The 21,512-nt window shown below is 40.1% G+C and overlaps 1 protein-coding gene across 4 annotated transcripts in view; it reads left to right on the plus strand.

The window, feature by feature from the left end:
• LOC142388657 (unconventional myosin-XVIIIa-like) overlaps positions 1-21,512 on the plus strand; it is a 152,536-nt gene that overhangs the window by 1,365 nt on the left and 129,659 nt on the right. For all 4 annotated transcript variants that reach the window (XM_075474176.1, XM_075474174.1, XM_075474177.1 and 1 more), the window contains exon 2: positions 1,546-2,658. In XM_075474176.1, the coding sequence (XP_075330291.1) occupies positions 1,645-2,658 (1,014 nt within the window). In that variant the 5' untranslated portion in view covers positions 1,546-1,644. The remainder of the gene's footprint in view (positions 1-1,545; positions 2,659-21,512) is intronic.

Genomic DNA, 21,512 nt, shown 5'->3' on the forward strand with positions numbered 1-21,512 from the left:
TTTTTTCTCACTAATTGAGGCTATGTACACACGTAGCCGGGTATTTTTAAAACCGAATGTTTCCCCCCCTCCGTTTATAAAATAATTTGTATCCACATTACCTCGTTTTCGAAAAAAACACCTTTCACACATAACCGAACATCTGCGTTTTCACCTGTCTCGACAACCCAAATGCATTTGCTGTTTTGCGCAAAAAAAAAAAAAAGGAGTACGACTTGGGCGTGTAAAATCAAGGCATTAAACAGCGCCTGCACAATAATAACCACCACAGTTCTCAAGGCATCCATGCTTCTTCAGTAAACAAAGGTCGCACTTTAGACTTTAAAGCAGATTTGTTGTTGTTTTGGCGCATATTGTGACGTTCGAAAACGCAAAACTGCGGTTATCTCTGTCTACACGCAGCTGCATAAACGGAGTTTTCAAAAATCTTCACTTTGCCCGGAGTTTTTAAAAACATTCGTTTACGATGCGTTTTCATGTGGATGACAGGTCCAAACGTAGAAAAATATATTCGTTTTAGCAGATACCGGCTACGTGTGGATGGGGCCTGAGGCAAACTAGTACATTTATAAATTTTGGAGCCGTATTAGTTTTGCTTTGAGTAGTGTTTTCCCCTACAATATTCAATTTTGACCTCTTCATTTCAAAAGACTGTGTGGCTTGACAGGGATAACAGAGAGCCTGAGACAAATATTGAAGATAATTCAACATTTATTTTGGGAGTAAAGAGTTAAAACAAAAACAAATGCTAGAAAATAAATAAAATGGTCACTAAAATAATGCATCCTTGAGCAAAAAAAAATGTGTTTTTGCATAATATAATATTTTAAAAATGTGCTGAGCCAGGGGGTGCCGAGCTATCTCACGGTGGTGCCTTTGGCACCACTAAAAATACCCTAGCCTCGCCCCTGGTTCATAGTACCCAACTACTTAATGGTAGCCTATATCTTGGCAGAGTGCTCATCTTTCAACTGGAAGGTCAGCGGTGCGATCCCCAGCATGTCCATGTGATGAATTGTTCTTGGGCAAGACGTTGAACTCAACATTAGCCATAATATGTTAATCATTGTGTGACTGTAGACCAAAAGTGTTGCATACATTTCATAGAAGAACTGTATGAGTGTTTGTTTGGATGACTGAATAAGAAACACATGTAAAGTACCATAGAACTTAGACGAGGTTAAAAAAAAAGGTGTTGAACAAATGCTAAAAGTTTACCATTTATATGCAAGGAGAGAGATTATTTAGTTGTTTTAGCACTAGAAGTTTGACAATAGTTGATGCAATGGTTTAGGTGTTGCTATATATTTGATGTTTTCTCTTATGATTTTCTGAAAGAAACGACTAATTAAACATGCAACGTTTCATTAATATCATAATACATTATATTAAAGTTTATTTATTTATTATTTTAGTAGTAGTAGTTCTTTTTAACTTTGTTAGTATATATTCCTTTATTGTTAAGTGTCCAGCGATAAGACTAATAATTCATATTTAAAAAGTATTTAGTTTGATGTTGTTTGTTTTTCCTGTCTCCTTCCTTAGGGGATTTGGATTTATTTTCCCTTTTGGTCACAACAAACAGATCTGACCATTGACCTTCAAATTGTGGAGGAAGAATAGAACCACGTTAAGTTCCTCACCATGTTTAATCTGATGAAAAAGGACAAAGAGAGGGAAGGGAACAGGAAGGACAAGAAAGACAAAAAGGTGAGGATGTCTGCCGCCGAGCTGCGCAGCCTGGAGGAGATGAGCATGCGGCGAGGTTTCTTCAACCTGAAGAGGGAGGCCAAACGTGAGTCCAAGAACAAACTGGAGATATCCAACCCTATTCCCATCAAAGTGGCCAATGAGCTTTCCCTCACTGACATCGAGTCGGACGGCTTGAGTAACCGAAGCAGCATTGTCCAGGAGGACCAACTAAGTGCTGCGAGTTCCACCGATGACTTGAAAGGTGAGGGTGGAGGTGGGCACGATGGACTCCGCAGCTCAGTGCGTGAGCGTGTGACACACTTTGGTTCACTCGCCAAGCACAACTCCTCGCAGGTGGGCCAGATGATTAAACGTTTCTCCTTCTCCCAAAGGAGCAAAGAGGAGAGCCCCTCTGAGGGCTCATCACCATCTGGGCAGAACTCTGCTGCCCCTTCCCCACAGATAGAGAGCAAAGTTTTCAGTGTGCTTCACAAGCATAGTCTAAGGGTGCCAACGGAACCAACGGATAACCATAAAGTCTGCATCCCGGAGGTGGTTCACAAGATCTTTCTTGCACAATTGAAGCTGCCAGCTGTGGTCACACCGAGCGCCCCCGAAACGCGTGAGCTGGAACTTCAGCGCCGCAACACCGGCGACTTCGGATTTTCTTTGCGTCGCACGACCATGCTGGATCGCAGCCCTGATGGAGGAGTATACAGACGCGTGGTCCATTTTGCCGAGCCTGGTGCTGGCACCAAGGATCTGGTGTTGGGGCTGGTGCCAGGGGACAGACTGGTGGAGATAAATGGACGAAATGTGGAAAACAAGAGCCGGGACGAAATAGTTGAGATGATTCGTCAGTCGGGAGACTCGGTTCGACTGAAGGTGCAGCCTATCCTGGAGCTGAGTGAGCTGAGCCACTGCTGGCTGAGGAACACCGAGTGGCTGCGCAGGGAGACCAGACATGTAAGCAATTCATTCTTTTTCTTTACAGATACACTCTGCTCGGTCTTGATATTTTGTTAACTGTGTTTGAACCTAAAACATTTAACTGAATAGCCTAAAAGGGCCATATTGGTTCTTAGTCTTTTAGCACCTGTGCTCAAGTTGTACTCAGAACAGTACTGTGGACTTGTACTGGTCAACGTCTAAGACTGGGTCTCTCAGGTCGTTTTTGGTGCAGGTACTGATTAGTTTATGATGATGCAGGAGGTGATGCTTCAGGAATGCCTGTAAAGTAATGTTAATTAGGGCTGTAGCTATCAAATCTTTTTGTAATCGAGTAATCTACCGATTATTCCATCGAGTAATCGGATAAAAAATCATTTTGGGTTATTAAACAACCAATTCAAATGATGCTTAACGGAAATGATGTGGATGTAAAATGCAATCAAGCAGTTGGCTTTTATTTCTCAAAAAAACATTCATGTATTTATTCCAACTCCAACACTTGGCTCCAAAACTAAGCCCATTTATTGCAACTTACCCATTTAGTGCTTTATAGTGCCAAGGGCCCCTTGGCTCTCCGCCATCGCGCCAACTGAATTCCGAATGGAACACCATAGACATGATATAGGTAGACACCTTCCGTTACTTACGTGTAACGTTATTACGGCAGGAACTAGTACTCTCTCTCATTGTATCTTGCTGGGTTTTTTTTCTTCTTCATATTTTGAAGGTTTCCCAGTGATACAGGCTTCAGGAGGCAATGGGAAGTAGCTATAAGATGGGAGGGTTTGTTGCGACTGAGTCGTCAAAGCTCTGTAGTGAGCACTTCAAGCCTGAAATTGTGTGTGTGTGTGTGTGTGTGTGTGTGTGTGTGTGTGTGTGTGTGTGTGTGGTAAGGTAAGGTAAGTTAAGGCATCTTTATTTATACAGCGCATTTCATACCACAGGCAACTCAATGTGCTTTACATAAAGACAAGGCATTTAAAAGAACAGCATAAAGCAGCACAAACTCAACCATACGCACACCGAAAGAGAAATGTTTTTAACCTGGATTTAAAAGTGCTTACAGTTGGGGCTGATTTCAGTTCTGCTGGTAGTTTGTTCCAGTTGTGTGCAGCATAACAGCTAAAAGCTGCTTCACCGTGTCTAGTTTGAACTCTGGGCTCCACAATCTGACCTGAGTCAGCAGAACTCAGAGCTCTGCTGGGTTTATACTCTGCTAGCATGTCATTCATGTATTCTGGACCTAAACCATTCCGTGATTTGTAGACGAGCAGCAGAACTTTAAAATCTATTCTGTATCTGACCGGGAGCCAATGTAAAGACTTGAGAACTGGGGTGATGTGATGTGATCTCTGTGTTCTGGTTAAAACTCGGGCTGCAGCGTTCTGAATGAGCTGCAGCTGTTTGAGACTCTTTTGGGGGAGTCCAGTCAGAAGACCGTTACAGTAGTCAAGTCTGCTGGAGATGAAAGCATGAATCAGCTTCTCCTGATCTGTTTGGGACATTAAACCCTTAATTCTGGATATGTTCTTAAGTTGATAAAAGGCTGAATTGGTGACTGATTTGATATGATTGTTTTCAGGTCAGGTCTGAGTCTATCAGCACGCCGAGGTTCCGGACTTGGTCTTTAGTTTCTAGAGACAGTGACTCAAGATGTTTACTGACAGCAAACCTCTTCTCTTTGTTGCCAAACACAATGACCTCAGTTTTTTCTTGATTTACCTGAAGGAAATTTTGGTTCATCCACTTTTTGACTTGCTCTAAGCAGTCGCACAATGACTCTATAGGACTGCAGTCATCTGGAGACAGTGCGAGATAAATCTGTGTATCATCTGCATAGCTGTGGTAGTTGACTTTAGAGTTCTTCAGAATTTGACCCAGAGGCAGCATGTATAGAGTGAACAGAAGGGGTCCAAGAACTGACCCCTGAGGAACTCCACATGTCATAGCCACTTGATCAGATTGATTACTTCCAATAGTCACAAAATAACTCCGCTCCTCCAAGTAGGACCTGAACCATTCTAGGACTGTCCCGTTGAGTCCTGCCCAGGTTTCCAACCTGTTCAGCAGTATACTGTGATCCACAGTGTCAAATGCAGCACTGAGATCCAACAATACCAGAACTGACACCTTGCCTGAGTCAGTGTTCAACCTTATGTCATTTAACACTTTAATAAGAGCCGTTTCTGTACTGTGGTGAGGTCGGAAGCCTGACTGAAATTTGTCAAGGAGTCCACTGGAGTTCAAGAAGAACTTTCTCAACAATCTTGGCTGTAAAAGGAAGATTTGAGATGGGTCTGTAGTTGGTTAAAATGGAAGCATCCAATGTTGTCTTTTTTAGGAGTGGCTTGATGGCAGCTAATTTTAAGGGTTTAGGAAACGTGCCTGATTGAAGTGAGCAGTTTATTATTTGCTGCAAATCTGTTTGGACAGAGCTTACAATAGTTTTAAAGAAGTCAGATGGCATTGTGTCAAGACAGGATGTCGATGGTTTAAGATGCTGGACTGTTTCTTCTATGGTTTTTTGGTCAACTGTATTGAATTCTGACATCATAGTTGATTGATTCCTAGGTGGTTTTAAGGATTGCGTCATTTTATTATTTTGCTGATTTATGTTGATATGTAGCCTTATAGATTTGATTTTTTTCATTGAAAAAACAAGCAAATTCATTGCATTTTTCTGTGGAAATGAGTTCTGAGAGAAATAAATTCAAATGAACAATCCAACTTGTCTCTTTATTAAAATATAAAAGTAAGTCATTTAATACATTTCTCAATATGCCATAGCCTACCATATGTCTTTGTTAAAGAGCATGATACAAAGTCTTTCAGCATGAAGGCACATATTTTTAATGTGTGACAGTGTCCTGTATCATAACTAAATCTCTGCCGTTTGTAACAAACCAAACCGTGTGAAAATCCGGTAAAAATTCGGGGATCACGTCTACGTATATTACGTCTATGTTTAACACGCTCTGGTGGTGTGCTTCTTCAGAAACGTCCGTGTGGAACAATGAGCCCTGCGCTGAGCAGGGAGCATAATGTGCGTCATAGGAATCTAACGAAGCTTCGAGGCAGAGTTTTTGCCTCGAGGATTTGTTGTAATCGAGTTACTCGAGTAACTCGAGGAATCGTTTCAGCCCTAATGTTAATGTTGAAAAACGTAAAGCATTAACCAAATGAATGGAAAAAGACATGTTGTAAAACAATACATAACAAACGACTCACAGACAATAGCAATAAACAAGCAAACCACACTCAAAACATTGACCCATCAACAAATTGATAAACAATACACAACATTTAACCTTGACATGTGCATGTGAATATCAACATATGACCTTGTTGAGACCTTGTTATGATGAGTAACGATACAATGAAGTGTAATAAACTGACAATTTTTTTTTAAAGTAAACATTTTTAGAAAATGATTTAAATGATAACCATGTGCAGAGTGTAGTGCAGCTCAGTCTCATCCGGTCCAGTCCTGTCACCGCTGGCTGCACTCGTCTTCTTCTGGCTGAACATCAGTTCAGCAGTCGGAAAGAGAGGTTACTCGCACCTCACTTCCATGAAGGGGTCTTTACCACCCCCTTTTCCAAACTAATCTAATTTTAGGACAATTCAGGACAGAATCTATTCACTCACATTTTCTTGACAGTGGTTGGAGGCTTTAGATCAGGGCTTTTCAATTACAAATTCAGTTGGGCCAGATTTTAAAACCGAGACCTTAAGCTGGGCCGGACATTTTAAGCGGTCAGTGGGGAGGAGGTAATAACAAATTTCAAACCAACACAAATATAAAGAAATAACGTGATGTTTATTCATCTTTTCCCCTCTTCAAAAAGTGCACAAAAACACATTTCAAAACCTTTAAATTAACTGAGGTAGTCGCAATACTCTCACTCCTGAAATAACCCAGGCATTAAAGGGATATGCCACCCCCAGGCCAAATTAAGTGTATCCCCGCATTCCCGAGACATAAATAAGTGTGTGGGAGCGTTTTCCTGGCGACCCAGGCATTGTCCGAGTCTCACAGCACTGACCACTGCTTGGTTGCGCGTAATACATACATGCTAGCATCGCCAGCGTCGCCACTCGAAATATTTCGCCCAACGTGAATTAATTTACTTGATTTACCTTCTAATTACTGTGTGAGTGGTGTACTTTCACATTGAGTGCAAATGACTGTCTAAATCTACACGGAAAGTTTGGTTTGCTCATGTCGGTTTGGGACTAGTTTCCAGTGCGGAAAACACAGCCGAAGCACACTCCCCGCTACGTTATTGGGAATACCCCCCTTCACGCTGATTTGTTTGAAGAAGTCATTGCAAAGTAAACACATAGGTTTGGCGTTTGGAGTTGGTGGTAAAATAAAACAGTATCTGTCCACCCAGGCAGGGTTAAAACGCAGATTTTCATCGTCAATTTTTCGTTTGAGGGTTGAGAGAGACGTACTTTTTCAGTTGGAGTTGAGCTGCTAACATGGTTCTATCAGCAACTTTCAGAACAACGTGCTGCCTTGTGGGTTGGTTATGTGTTGCTATGCTACGTGGAGTGTTGCATTCACTTTCTGATCTACCGTAGGAATTTTGAGTTAATTTTGGCAATCTGTGTTTTTCATGGTTTTTCTCTGCTTTTTTTGGCTGAACCACAAGTTGGGCCACTCGGGTATTGCTTCTGGGCCGCATGTGGCCTGCGGGCCGCCATTTGAATAGCCCTGCTGTAGATTGTTTAAAGTTTGGTGCAGCTTGGTAGAATGAATTCTTCAAATCAGTTTGTCACTCAGTTGGGGTGGAGCGCTTAGCTTCGCCGTCCACCCTTTTGGGCCCTCATTGCGCACATGTGAATGAAGGTCACGTGATTGTTCCACCATTGCCTTGGCATGATGGGCACCTGGTCAGTCACCTGGCTTTGAGTGATGTGGTGGTCCTGCTTTGGGGCAGTTAATTTAACCCGTGGACGAGTATTGGCATGAAAGAGAACCGAGCAGCAGAACAATGCAACGTGTTATCTTCACGTAAGAAATGGCCTTTTAACAGGTCCAATTCCAGTGTTTATTGGTTGAACAATCAAGATTTCATATGGAACCAAAACAACTGCCAAGTTCATATGAACAATGTTTTGGGACAATATCAAAATATCCCCCAACCTTCAAACCATTTCGAGAACACATCAACACAGACACAACAGAACAAGAAAAAAGAAGTTGTTAGTAAACCGCGGTTAATTGTTGTATCACCGTAGAACACGGGCCTGTAGATACACTGTGTCGCTGCATCGAACAGATCAGTGTGTGGATGCAAAACAATTTTCTCCAGCTAAACTCAGACAAAACTGAAATCATTGTCTGTGGCCCACAGAAACAAAGAGAAAGTGTTATCAGTCACCTTGAGACTCTCTCTCTAAAACCTAACTATCAAGTTAGAAATCTCGGGGTAATATTGGACTCAGACCTGAACTTTAACAGCCACATTAAATCTGTAACATCAGTAGCTTTTTACCATCTAAAAAACATTGCCAGAATCAAAGGAATAGTGTCTAAACCAGACTTAGAAAGACTGATCCATGCGTTTGTCTCCAGCAGGTTAGACTACTGTAACGGCCTGCTCACTGGGCTCTCTAAACGGGCTGTAAGACAGCTGCAGTACATCCAGAACGCTGCTGCTCGAGTCCTGACTAGAACCAGGAAATACGACCATATTAGTCCAGTGCTCAGGTCTCTGCACTGGCTTCCTGTCGCTCAGAGAATAGACTTTAAAACAGCTCTGCTTGTGTACAAGTCTCTTCACGGTCAAGCGCCAAAGTACATCTCTGACATGTTAGAGCCATATGAACCAACTCGGGCTCTGAGAACCTCAGGGAGGGGTCTCCTGCTGGTGCCCAGAGTCAGGACTAAACAAGGTGAGGCTGCATTTCAGTTTTATGCCCCTAAAATCTGGAACAGTCTTCCAGAAGATGTGAGACAGGCCTCAACTCTGACAATGTTTAAATCCAGGCTGAAAACAGTTCTATTTAGCTGTGCATATGACACCTGAAAGTATTTTATCTGCACTCTTCACTTTTTAATTAATTAATGATTATTTTAATGGGTTTTAAATTTCTTTCTTTTTTAATTTCTTTCTTTTATTTTTTTTTATTCCTTTTTAATGGTTTTATTGCCTTCTTGTGATTTTATGTAGCTGTAAAGCACTTTGAATTGCCCTGTGTATGAATTGTGCTCTATAAATAAAATTGCCTTGCCTTGCCTTGCCTCATCCGTATGTTAATTCTGCCGAACTCCTTCACTGCAGTTTCTGCTCCTGTGTTGCTGTCTGCTGCAGGGCAGAAATGTTTGTGGTCAGATTTTATTTTGGGAGCAGCTCAGCATCAAGAAAGCAGCCATTTCTTCTCAGTGAGTAACTGGTTAACCTGTTTAGGCTAAATCTTTTCTGTCCTCTCTAAATTCAGCTCAGAGAGTTTAGATAACATTTCAACATAATCTGCTTAATTCTCACTGGTTGTTTTCTACTAAATTTTCCTTCATTCTTACCAGTGGATGCATTTCATGATGCTGAGCCGTCCACAAACAGTTCAGGACCAGCATTAATTTTTCTAATTCATTCCAATCCTAAACAAAGCATGTGGTACCATCAGAGTTGTTTACAAGCTGAGTTTTTTTTTTTTTTTTTTTTTTTTTTTGACATTTTTTATTTTTATTTTGTGAGAGCATTACAATACAATAGGTACTTTCAAGGAACATACAATGTTACTTCTGCCACTCACAATTAAAATTTTTAATGTGTATAAAACAAAATACACAAAGGTAAATGAATTACATCTAAAAACTTTGAACAAACTGGGAGAGAAAGGCCTACATAAAAGAGATAATAAAGAAATGTCTACCAGGCAGTTTTGAAGTTAAGTATGAGTGATACAGATTAATCCTAAATTCTAACAAAACAAACAAAAAAAAACAAACAAACAAACAAAAAAAAAACAGAATTGCAAGGTCACCCATTCCGTACTTCAGTCTGTTCAAGACCGGCATATTTAACCCACTTGGCCCACCTTTTAGTAAATATGATTTTTTTGAAGGCGGAGGGAGAAGGTAATCCTTTCCATAAGGTAAATGTCATTTACGATACTTATCCACTCCTGTATTGTGGGTGGATCGGGGACCAACCAACGTCTTGTAACTGCTTTTTTACTAGCGGTTATCAAAATATCAAATAAGTATTCATCAGCTTTCCTGACCTGTAAATCAAAATTTCCTAGAAATAATAGACCACTCAATATTTTATGAAGCTCTGCCCAGAAGTATTTAACCACTGGGCATTCCCAAAAAATATGCCAGTGATTGGCTTCCCGGTGTCCACATTACCTCCAGCACGTAGCTTCCCCTCCAGCAAAATGTGCCTTTTTGTTTAGGTGTAATAAAGAAACGGATCATACACTTCCAACCGAACTCTCGCCAAGAATGAGAGCTGGTGCATTTCCACTGGGATTGGCAAATGTTGAGCCAATCCTCTTCAGATATTAACAGACTACCCTCTCTCTCCCATTTTTTCCTAACATAATCTGTATTGTGGGACTTTTTAGACAATAGGCCTTTATAAATTCTGGAGATGACACCCTTGTTTGATTTTCCTTGATAAGCATCAGTAAAAGATTTTGATATGGGGTCATTAAGGTCTGTTTCCTTTCTGATATTTTCAAAACGACTACGTACCTGGAGGAACCTAAAGAATTCAGTTCTATCCAGGTTATAGTCTTTCTTCAGCCTATCAAAGCTTTTAAATTGTCCCTTTTCTGTAAGAGAATAGTATGTCGTTATCCCTTTCGAGATCCATGATTTAAATCCTTTATCTATTGCGTTAGCCTTAAACTCCGGATCGTAAGCACACCATTGAATTATTTGTAACTTGCTACTTGATTTGTACTCATCTTTTATCATATTCCAGATTTTTAACTGCACTTTGATCCATGGGTTCTGAATCTTATCTACAAGTCCTCCCAAATGTTTGAGAGGTAGTGCTGCTTGTATTGGAGGATCAACTAGACTTGAGAGTTCTATATCTTTCCATCTAGCTTGAAAGGATGGGTTACACAAATTAATTAGGGGTCTAATCTGAGCTGCATAAAAATAATCTTTAAAATTAGGTAGTGACATTCCCCCTTGCTCTTTTGGGAGTTGTAATGTCTTAAATCTAACCCTGGGTTTTTTACCCTGCCAAATAAATCTGGAAATAATCTTATTCAGTTCAGAAAATTGTTTTGGGGAAATTTCTACAGGGAGTGCCTGGAATAAATAGAGATATCGTGGGAGAATATTCATTCTTACAGAATCAATTCTGTGACTAAGACTAAGAAAAGAAATTGAGTTCCATCTGTGTATGTCGTCTTTAATTTTCGTTAAGAGGGGGCCATAATTTATCTCTGCCAGTGTTTGAATTCTTTTCGGCAGGTTTATTCCGAGATATTTTAACGACTTTTGATCCCAGTTAATGTGAAATTTCTCTCTAAGTTGCTTTGCGGGTTGATAGTAAATGGTCAAAATTTGGGTCTTTTGCATATTTAATTTATATCCTGAATAATTACCAAATTTTTCTAGGACGGTCATTAGTTTGGGGAGTGAATTAGGAGGGTTACTTAAATAAACCAGCACGTCGTCGGCGTATAGCGCCACCTTGTGGTCTTCTCCGTTAATGCAGATGCCTTTAATATTCTGAGTCTGTCTTATCCACAAGGCTAGGGGCTCTATATAAAGTGCAAATAACAGGGGTGAGATTGGACATCCCTGTCTCGAGCCCCGTTCCAGTGTAATGGTATCGGAAAGGTATCCATTTATTTTTATCCGAGCCGATGGTTTGTTATATAAAGTACGGATCCCTCCAATAAAAATGTTGTCCAAGCCAAATCTTTCTAAAACTTTGTATAAGAAAGGCCAACTTACCGAGTCAAAGGCCTTCTCGGCGTCTATACTAACTAAACAGGCTTCAATATTATTCTTTTGGATATGATGTAATACATGTAATGATCGGCTAATGTTATCGTGAGTCTGTCTTTGTGAAATAAATCCGGTCTGATCGTTGTGTATAAGCTGAGGAAGAACTTTGTCCAGTCTTCTGGCGAGGACGGCTGCATAAAGTTTGTAGTCAACATTCAACACCGAGATGGGCCTGTATGAACCACAGTCTAATTTATTTTTTCCCTCCTTAGGAATAACGGAAATCACCGCCTCATTCCAAGATGGGGGCATTTTAGCATCTGTTAATGTGGTATTACAAGCTCGGAGAAGGATTGGCGTTAGCTCAGCTTTAAATGCCTTGTACCACTCTGAACAGTAGCCGTCCGGGCCAGGTGATTTGTTTGATTTTAGGGTGGAGATGGCCTTAGTTAGCTCTATCTCAGTTATAGGGGCTGTTAATAATTCGTTTTGTTCTTGAGATATAGATGGTAAATTAAGAGATTTTAAAAAGTCATCAATTTGCTGATCACCTTCCAATTGGGGTTGTGTATACAAGCGCTTATAGTATTTTCTGAGAGTTCTTTGTATTTCTTCTTGTTTGTACTCTATAGTGTTAGAGTCTATATCCCTTATTTTATATATCGTGTTGTCTGCTCGTTGCTTTTGCAATTTTCTTGCCAGGATTTTAAGTGATTTTGCTCCAGATTCATAATAAGTTTGCCTTGTGAATAACATCTTTTTTTCAATTTCCTGTGTATATATTAGATTTATTTAATTTCTAACTGCTTTTATTTTAGTTAGTATTTCTGGTTTTTGTTCTCTTTTATGTTGTGTCTCAAGATTTTTCAATTCTTTATTAAGATCTATCAATCTTAATTGTTTTTGTTTCTTTTCATAGGCACAGAATGATATTATTCTCCCTCTAATAACAGCTTTTAAAGTATCCCATACTGTAGCTGAATCAACCTCGCCGTTATCATTTTCCTCAATCTTTTTATTTCCTCTCTCATTTGGGTTTTAAATCTCGGATTATTTATGATACTTGTATTCAACCTCCACAAAGTTCTACCCGGGTTATCAATAATATCTACAGTGCAGGAGAGGGGGGCATGGTCAGATAGATCAATGCATCCAATATCACAATCGCGAATTCGATAACGGTCTCTCTTTAATATAAAAAAATAATCTATCCTGGAATAAGCATCATGTGGATGTGAATAAAAAGTATAGTCACGGCCGGATGGGTAGAAGTCTCTCCACAAATCCAAAATGCCAAGCTCTGTCATTAAGGTATTAATTTTCCAATGTAACAGCGTAGTAGCTGTGTTTTTAGATGAATCCTGTTTTTGATTGAGACTGATATTAAAATCACCTCCACATATGACAACCCCTGTGTCCTTCATCATCAAGTCAAATGTGTTTCTATAAAAAGCAAAATTACTTCCAGGGGGAGCATAAACATTACAAATTGTTATAATTACATCATGTATTTTCCCTGTGACTACTACATATCGCCCTTCCTTGTCAGATGTCTGAGACCTGTTCAAATGGTATTTGTTGTGAAATCAAGGTTACTACACCCCTCCTGTGACCTGATTTATAAGATGAGTAGTATACCCTTGAAAAACCCATTCTTTTAAATTTTTCGTGTTCCAGTGGGGTGAGGTGCGTCTCTTGTGATAGCACAATCTGCGCATTCTCCCTTTTCATTTTTGTTAGTATCTGCCTCCTCTTAGCTGGATTTAAAATCCCATTCACATTAAATGAGATCACTTTAAGGGTTTGCCTGTTCATTATCTATCACTGTGGTCCACATTTACTGTAACACACCCATAAATCTCTCCTGGGGTACCTGGACGTACGTATACTAAACCTATCTTTCCCGACGAACACAAACAGAACAGTATAGATTAGAACAATCTGAAACAGAACATCACCGGAGCAGTTCAGAACCGTTGCTTCCGATGCTGGGGCTCGCTTCAAACAAGCTGAGTTTTTTATTTCTTTATTTTTTATGCTAACCTTGTGCTGCTAGCTTCCTCCTTAGCAATGCCACAGCGTCGTGCTTGTCTTGTCTTGCATCAGATCTTTGGTTGGATACTCTCACTTTTCTCCTCATCATTGACGTTTAATCATTTTCTGAGCATTTTTGGAATGTTGGCCAAATTGTGCATGATCTTTTTTGTATTTTCTTTGACATAAATTAAGCCTTTAATTCACAACACTGTGCTTTACCTTAGTTAGAGCAGTTCTGACTTCAGTATATTCAGATTTATTTAAATGCACATCCTATTCACATCCTCCTACATTCAGCACCTCACATTCACTCGTCTTTCCATCTATAAGAATATGTTTGGATCAGCGTATTTAGTAAGTGTTGGATTTAGTGAGTGTTGAAAACTGGGGGGTTTGAAAGCTGATATGAAATCACTCGTCATGAAGTAATCAGCTGTTTTGTCCTTTTCAATCCTTCCCCCTGGCACAGTGTGTGTGTATACTGTGCACATCTAAAATCAAAATAGTCAGCAAACTCTTGAGGGGAGGGGTCCTTTGAAGAATTTCACTCAACTCTGGTGCAGGCATTAGAATGTCAGCATTAAACCTTTAATGCAAAATAAAAGCACCTGGAACAGTTCACGGACCATATCAACGTTGGCTCTCCAGGTTCCATGAATTCTCTCAGCCTTCCTTTGACTTTGTGCTAAATGAACACGTGCTTACCTCTGTATGAATGCAAACAAACACAGCCAGAGAAATTCTGAAAAACACTAAATAAGCAGAACATTGATCATCCAAAGAAATATGCAGAAAAATCCAAACAAATAGAACACACTGTACCACTTACATCATGAGAACATGAGGGTTTGGCATCCCACAGACTGTACCTACAACATTTGATATGATCAAAATCAAGCACAAACCTACACTTTGGGTTTCTCAACTTTACACCTGTTAATATTGGAGTGTCACACTCACTATGTGTTTGGACCAATAAGCCTGCTGGTATTCATTCAAGTCATTCAACACTTCAAGGCACTTAATCTCTCAAAAATTGTGCTCGCTTTCTCTTTGTCTTCTGACTTCTGTCTAATTTGGAAAATCTTTAACTGGTTTCAGCGCTATTCTCTCTAGTTTAGCACAGTTTTATTTTTTGGACCATGAATGTGTTAGTCTCCTTCAACACATCACTTTATCTGATTTTTATCAGGTTTATGGTGGGCTCTTTGATTTGCTATACCAGGCTCTATCTGTGGTTTTGCTACCATTGATGCATCACACAGGATTCTGATCATTGTTGCATCTTGTAATTGAAAGGCACCAGATAAACACTTTTAATTCTGAGGTCATTTTTATATAAATTTAGTTGTTTAGTTGGGAAGCGGCGTTTGAATCGTTTGATCAAAATATACACCCTGGGGAGAAGACCAGATTTTTATTTCTAATTTTATTTTATAAAAAACATCTCTCCCTAATAAATTGTTAGGTGTCTAATTGGATCAATATTTGTATTTTAATTTCAGTTCAGAGTTTCCTCGTGATCTTTGGCAGTTGTTTGCACAATGACCGAGCTCATCACAGGTCCAGCATGTTCCTGTGGGTCTTTGCACACCTGGCATGGCTCTCTTCGGCCCCTCAAGGCTGATATAAGCCGCTTTCGGACTGTAAGACCCTTTGGCAGTTCTAATAACCTTTTAATCCGCGGGGCCGTTTTCTCCCGCATTCGCACATACAGGAACTCGGGACCATCTCCCTCAGTTCCTATAACCATTTCAGCTCCTCCTCCTCAGCTGGGTCTTTTCTGGGTTCTGTATCAAAATCAAATCAAATCAAACTTTATTTATATAGCACCTTTCATACTAAAGAAAAAAGCAACACAAAGTGCTTTACATAATAAAATCAGTAATAAAATCAATTCAATTCATAAACTCACACACAACATCACACCGACAACCACACTGCACACATACTACCCCCCCACCACCCCCAACATGAGCAACATCAACAACAATCAACAACAATCAACATTAAAATCAACATTAAAATCTGGCTTGACGCTGAAGCGAGGAAACGGTATCTTGGGAATCTGTCCACACCGGGAGCCAGCCCACCAATGACCACAGAGGCCACCACCACAGGGAACCGCCCGGATCAGGGCAGGCCGGCATCCACACCACAGCCAGGGCTGCAGTGCAGGATCCCCCAGCCACCTCGAACCAGGGCGGTCCCCACAATAATGACCCCACAGACCGAGCGGGCATAGTCTCCGGTGTGGAAGATCCCCATGAGGAAAAACACTGGATAAATAAGTATATAGTAAAATAATTTAACAAAAAATAATAATAATATATAAAAATAATAAATAAATAAATAAATGAAATAAAATTCAGCTGTAAGCTAAACTAAAAAGGTAGGTCTTGAGCCTCTTTTTAAAAACTTCAACAGTCTCTGCAGCCCTGAGGTTCTCTGGCAGGCTGTTCCACAAATGAGGTCCATAATAGTGGAACGACGTCTCACCATAAGATGTAGGAACACATCTGACCGGAGGTGTGTGGTGGTCGGTAGCTCCGCCCCTTGTCATGCTGTCACGGCTGAAATGTTTCCTCATACGACACGGACACAACCTGCACGTGTTTAATAAGTTAAACTGACACGTGGTCTCCTTTGTCTGCGGAGCTCTCCTTTCTTCCTTCATGAAATGAAAAAGTATGGCCTGCGCTCCATCCTGCGTCTCCTGACTCTCTCTGTGAGCTCTTCCAGCCTCCATGTTAGACGCCTGATGTGATCGTCCATGATTAATATCACCATCATGCAGACCATGAACACGGTGGCCTCCCCGCTCTCCATGTTAGCTTCTTTGTGGTGTTTTTTCTTCTCTCCTTACTTTTACCGGGTTTTGTTTTGTTTTGTTGTTGAATGCGGCGCTAAAGTAGCACGTCGCTGACGCCCGACCTGGTCCCGACTCATGTGCGATGCAGACTGAAACAGTTCCGCTGGGGAAGGACAGTTATCAGAACGAAATTCAAGGAGGACCGTTCTTATAACTGCGTTCTTAGAACGGCTCTGTCCGAAAGCGGTTATAGATGTCACCCCCCTAAAGTCTCTGGTTTTCACCTCCTTCATTCTATGTGTGATGTATAGAGCTGGATTCAGTCTCTAGCTCTCCCTCTGAGGCTTGCAGTTCTCTCCAGATTGTAGCTTAAATTTTCGGTGGTTCAGCATTTAATCACTGTTAGAAAAGGTTCAAAGTGCTCTTTGTGGCACCATTTCTGCACAGAGATGAAAGAACCCTCCAGTGAGCTGTGATGCTGTGTGGAGTGTGTGGAGGAGAACGGGTGTGAGTCAATGAGTGAAAGTGTGAAGTTTGTCCTGCGTTTGAGATCTTATTTTATTAACTTTACTATCAGAGTGTAATTGTGGTTCAGGTGGTCTGACAGCCTGGGGGAAATACATATACTTTAGATGTGTTAAAAGTAAAGGTTGTTTTTTTTCCTGAGCTGCATAATCCCATACTTCCTTTGAGAGCTGTAGTACATTTGAGTTTTGCCAAATAATGGTTTACAGATTTTAGAAAAGTTTATTTTCTTTTGTGTGTGTGTGTATAAATACATGTATAAATGCATACATCTATTGAAACCCATTTAATTTGTTTTTAAGGCAAAGCAAGGCAAGTTTATTTGTATAGCACAATTCAACTACAAGGCGATTCAAAGTGCTTTACAGAGACATTAAAACAGTAGAAATAAAAAGCATGATTTAAATTTTAAATAAAAACAATAGATAAAATCAGTAGTTAAAATGTGATTAAGTTTTGAGCTTTATTCAAACGTTTTATCGTCCAACTATGTGGTATTCTACTTATCTTTTGTCAATATAGTCATACTGACGTTCAAATCCACTGTGTATCATGCTTGTCATGATAGATACACTTGCTGTACTTATGCTTTCAATTACATTTATGTCAGGGTTGATAACATGCAGTTTGGTAATATAAAACATTTACTGGTACATTTGGTTGGATTTTGTTTGAAAGTTACTACAGGAATGATAAATCAGGGTTAGAGTTGTAAGAAGCCATTTTCACTTTGCTTAACAGGCTTCCTTGAAGCAAATAGAAAACTGACCTCTCCCTTTAAGTTTCATTCTGGTATTTGTGGAATCTGGTCTGGAACAAATAGGCCACTTCCTGACCATGTCCCCCTGACATTTGCTCTTGTAGGAAGTGAAATTAAGTCTTGAGGATGAGGAAAGTAGGAGGGGTGGGGGAAAACCTTGACGAGATGTGTGTGTATTTTTCTGAAATAAATAGATAACATTTGTACATTTATTTAGCTTGCATAATTTGATCTGAAAGTTTTGTTCCAGTGTAATTTCACTGGTAGAATTTGAAAGGCAGACTTTTGGGACATTTGGGACATCCAGCCACATCGTATGCATATTTGTCAATGTTTATATAACTTTGAACACGACTTCAGTTATGACAAAACAATTTTGTCAGCTACATTGTAGATTATGAACCTGAGAGCATTTGGCTTCATGAATTGAACTTCCATCTTTCCTTTTGTAGTCTTCTTGCACTCTCTGTGGTCTGAATGTGTCATTCAGGGTATTGTTCTGATTTGTTGTCTGCCCATATGAACATTGCCTTTTTGTGTCATACTGATGTGTTGTGTGACTTAATATCTATGAATGCCATCTTGTGTTGTCTGACCGTTATTGATTTTTCAAAAGTTTTGCTTGGCTGCCATTCTGGTGTGTCAGTTCTAGAATGTGCTGCAGCATGGTAGCAGCAACTCACAGCAGCTGTAATCACATTAGAGCTTTTTTTTTTTTTTTTGTTGTAAAACATTTAGTTAAGATATTTTTCTATTCTGATGCGAAAGCTGTGCTGATTGAGTGATTTCTTCTCTCATTCTAACATCATTGTAAGATTTGTTGTGATGAATTACCATGCCAATTAAAGAATTATTTACAGTTGGGAGTAGCTTACTGGGCTTTTTCAAAACCCAACTAATGCCTTGACTAAGACCCAAAATTCCAGACGATTTGAAGAGGAAATGCCATGAATGTCGGGCAGGAGCAAGACGTAGAACGAGGTTGTGAAAGTTCAAACCATTCATTCCCCTCATGGAGAATGTGAGCTTGCTAGCAGATAAAATGGAGCACTCTTGAGGACACAGCAGGGATATCTGGAATGAGATATTATGTGTGTTTCACATTGCTGCTGAGGCATAAACACCCCTCTACCCGGCTTTCAGACCATATGGGCGGCTGTAGCTCAGGAGTAAGAACAGTTGTCTTCCACTCGAAATGTCGGTGGTTTGACTCATGTTAAAGCGTCCTTGGGCAAGGCACTAAACCTCATGTTGCCATACCAATGTGTCCATTGGTGTATGAATGTATGTGATAGAGAAAAAAGCACTGTGTAGCTTGTAAAACTGTATATACTAAGATGTGCTATGAGTGTGAGTGAATGTGGCATGTAGTGTGAAAGCGCTTTGAGTGCTCAGCGACAGACAGAGAAAAAGTGAAGACAGAGATTAGGGATGAAATCATCTATTTATTTATTTATTTATTTATTTATTTATTTTGGGCTTTTATGCCTTTAATGGATAGGAAAGTTCAGAGAGACAGGAAGCAGGGGGCAGAGAGGGGGGGAATGACATGCAGCACAGGGCCGTCCGATGCAGGACTCGAACCGGGGCCAGCTGCAGCGAGGACTATAGCCTCTTGTACATGGGGCGACTGCTCAACCCACTGAACCATCCCTGAAATGAATTTTTTGGGCCAAAACCGAAAATGGGGAAACACCGAAAGAAATTATTACGTCAGTTTTTGTACCATTGCTGTTATGGCTGGGACCGTGTGTACTTACCTCACTAAAGTCAAGGCATTGCAACAAAAATTTATATTCATTCTTCAAAGAATAAATCAATGACAAAACTATGAAAATATTTATTTAGCACTGAATGCTGACATTCCAACAATGCACAATATAAAATAAAATTCTAAATCAAATATGTTACTTGGCCCCTCTCCTGAATAGCCTTCAGGCCTATAACTGACTGCCAAAAGATGGTGAAATTAAATATGACACAGAAACAGCACTGGTGAAAGTTACCAATGATCTCCTCTTAGCCTCTGATAGCGGACTTGTGTCTGTGCTTGTCCTGTTGGATCTCAGTGCTGCATTTGATACGGTCGATCACAGTATCTTATTACAGAGACTTGAACATGTTATTGGGATTAAAGGAACTGCATTAGGCTGGTTTAAGTCATATTTATCTGATAGATTTCAGTTTGTTCTTGTAAATGAAGAATCTTCCTCACACACCAGTATTCACTTTATACATGCTTCCATTAGGTAACATTATTAGACAGCATGGCATAAATTTCCATTGCTATGCTGATGATACTCAGCTGTACTTATCTATAAAACCAGATGAACCCAATAGGTTGGTCAGACTACAAGCATGTCTTAAAGACATAAAGACCTGGATGACTCAGAACTGTCTGCTTCTAAATTCAGACACTGAAGTCGTTATCTTTGGACCTGAGCGTTTCAGGGAGAAATTGTCTAGCTATATAGTTACTCTAGATGGTATTTCCTTGGCTTCTAGTTGTACAGTGAGGAACCTTGGAGTTATTTTTGACCAGAACTTATCATTTGACTCGCATATAAAACAGGTTTCTAGGACTGCCTTCTTTCACCTTCGTAATATTGTTAAAATCAGGAACATCTTGTCTCAGAGTGATGCAGAAAAACTAATTCATGCATTTGTTACTTCAAAATTGGACTACTGTAATTCTTTATTATTGGGCTGTCCCACATATTCTCTGAAAAGCCTTCAGTTGATCCAAAATGCTGCAGCCAGAGTTTTGATGAGAACTAACAGGAGAGATCATATTTCTCCAGTTTTAGCTTCTCTTCATTGGCTCCCTGTTAAATTCAGAATAGAATTTAAGATTCTTCTCCTTACATATAAAGCTCTTAATGACCGAGCTCCATCATATCTTAAAGATCTCATTGTAAGATATTTTCCTAACAGAGCACTTCACTACCAAACTGTAGGTTTACTTGAGGTTCCCAGAGTTTCTAAAAGTAGAATGGCTCAGGTGATCCTGAAACATCCCATAGTTAAGCTGCTATAGGCTTAGACTTCTGGGGGACCTCATCTGTCACACCTTTCCTCACTTTACTCTCTTTTTTCCCCCTTTTGGCATGATTGTTGTGTTTCCCTGTTCCAACAGGTATCCTTTGAATTGTGGTACAGGTTTTTTTTTTTCCCCTCTTTTCTGTCTTCTCAAACCCCAACTGGTCGAGGCGGATGGCCACCCTTCCTGGTTCTGGTTCTGTCAGAGGTTTCTTCCTGTTGAAAGGGAGTCGTTGCTCTCCACAGTCGCCTCATGCACGCTCAGGACGGGAGATTAGACCGAAGAATTTGATTGGATTCCTATTACAATGAATTGAATTCTTAATTGGCTTGAATTGGACTCTATCACTGAAGTGCCTTGATATGAATAAACTGAATCGAACTGAATTAAAATATCTTCTCTCATAAGTGCATTAAATTCAAGTACATTTTAATGCCTACAATAAAATAGTGTAAAAAGTGTGTATAGTGTGCGTTCTTCTCAAAATCAGCATGTTGATCAGGATCTTGCTTTGCTGATCCACCCCCTCTGGAGATTTCATTATTACATACTTTATAAACGGCTATCCGTGGGTCTTTCTCTGAAATATGGAATCATGCCCATACCACAGACACGTTGGCTCTAACTGAGACAGGCGCTCGCTGCTGCAGTGTTTGCTTGTGTCACAACATCCTGTTTTGGTCGTGTTGTTTCGGTGTAAAAAGTTTTTTGGTGGCTGATCTTTTGGTGCATCTCCAAAAGAGATATTGCAGTGCTTGTTAATAGC

Source organism: Odontesthes bonariensis, chromosome 9, assembly GCF_027942865.1.
Source record: "Odontesthes bonariensis isolate fOdoBon6 chromosome 9, fOdoBon6.hap1, whole genome shotgun sequence".
Lineage (NCBI taxonomy): Eukaryota > Metazoa > Chordata > Actinopteri > Atheriniformes > Atherinopsidae > Odontesthes > Odontesthes bonariensis.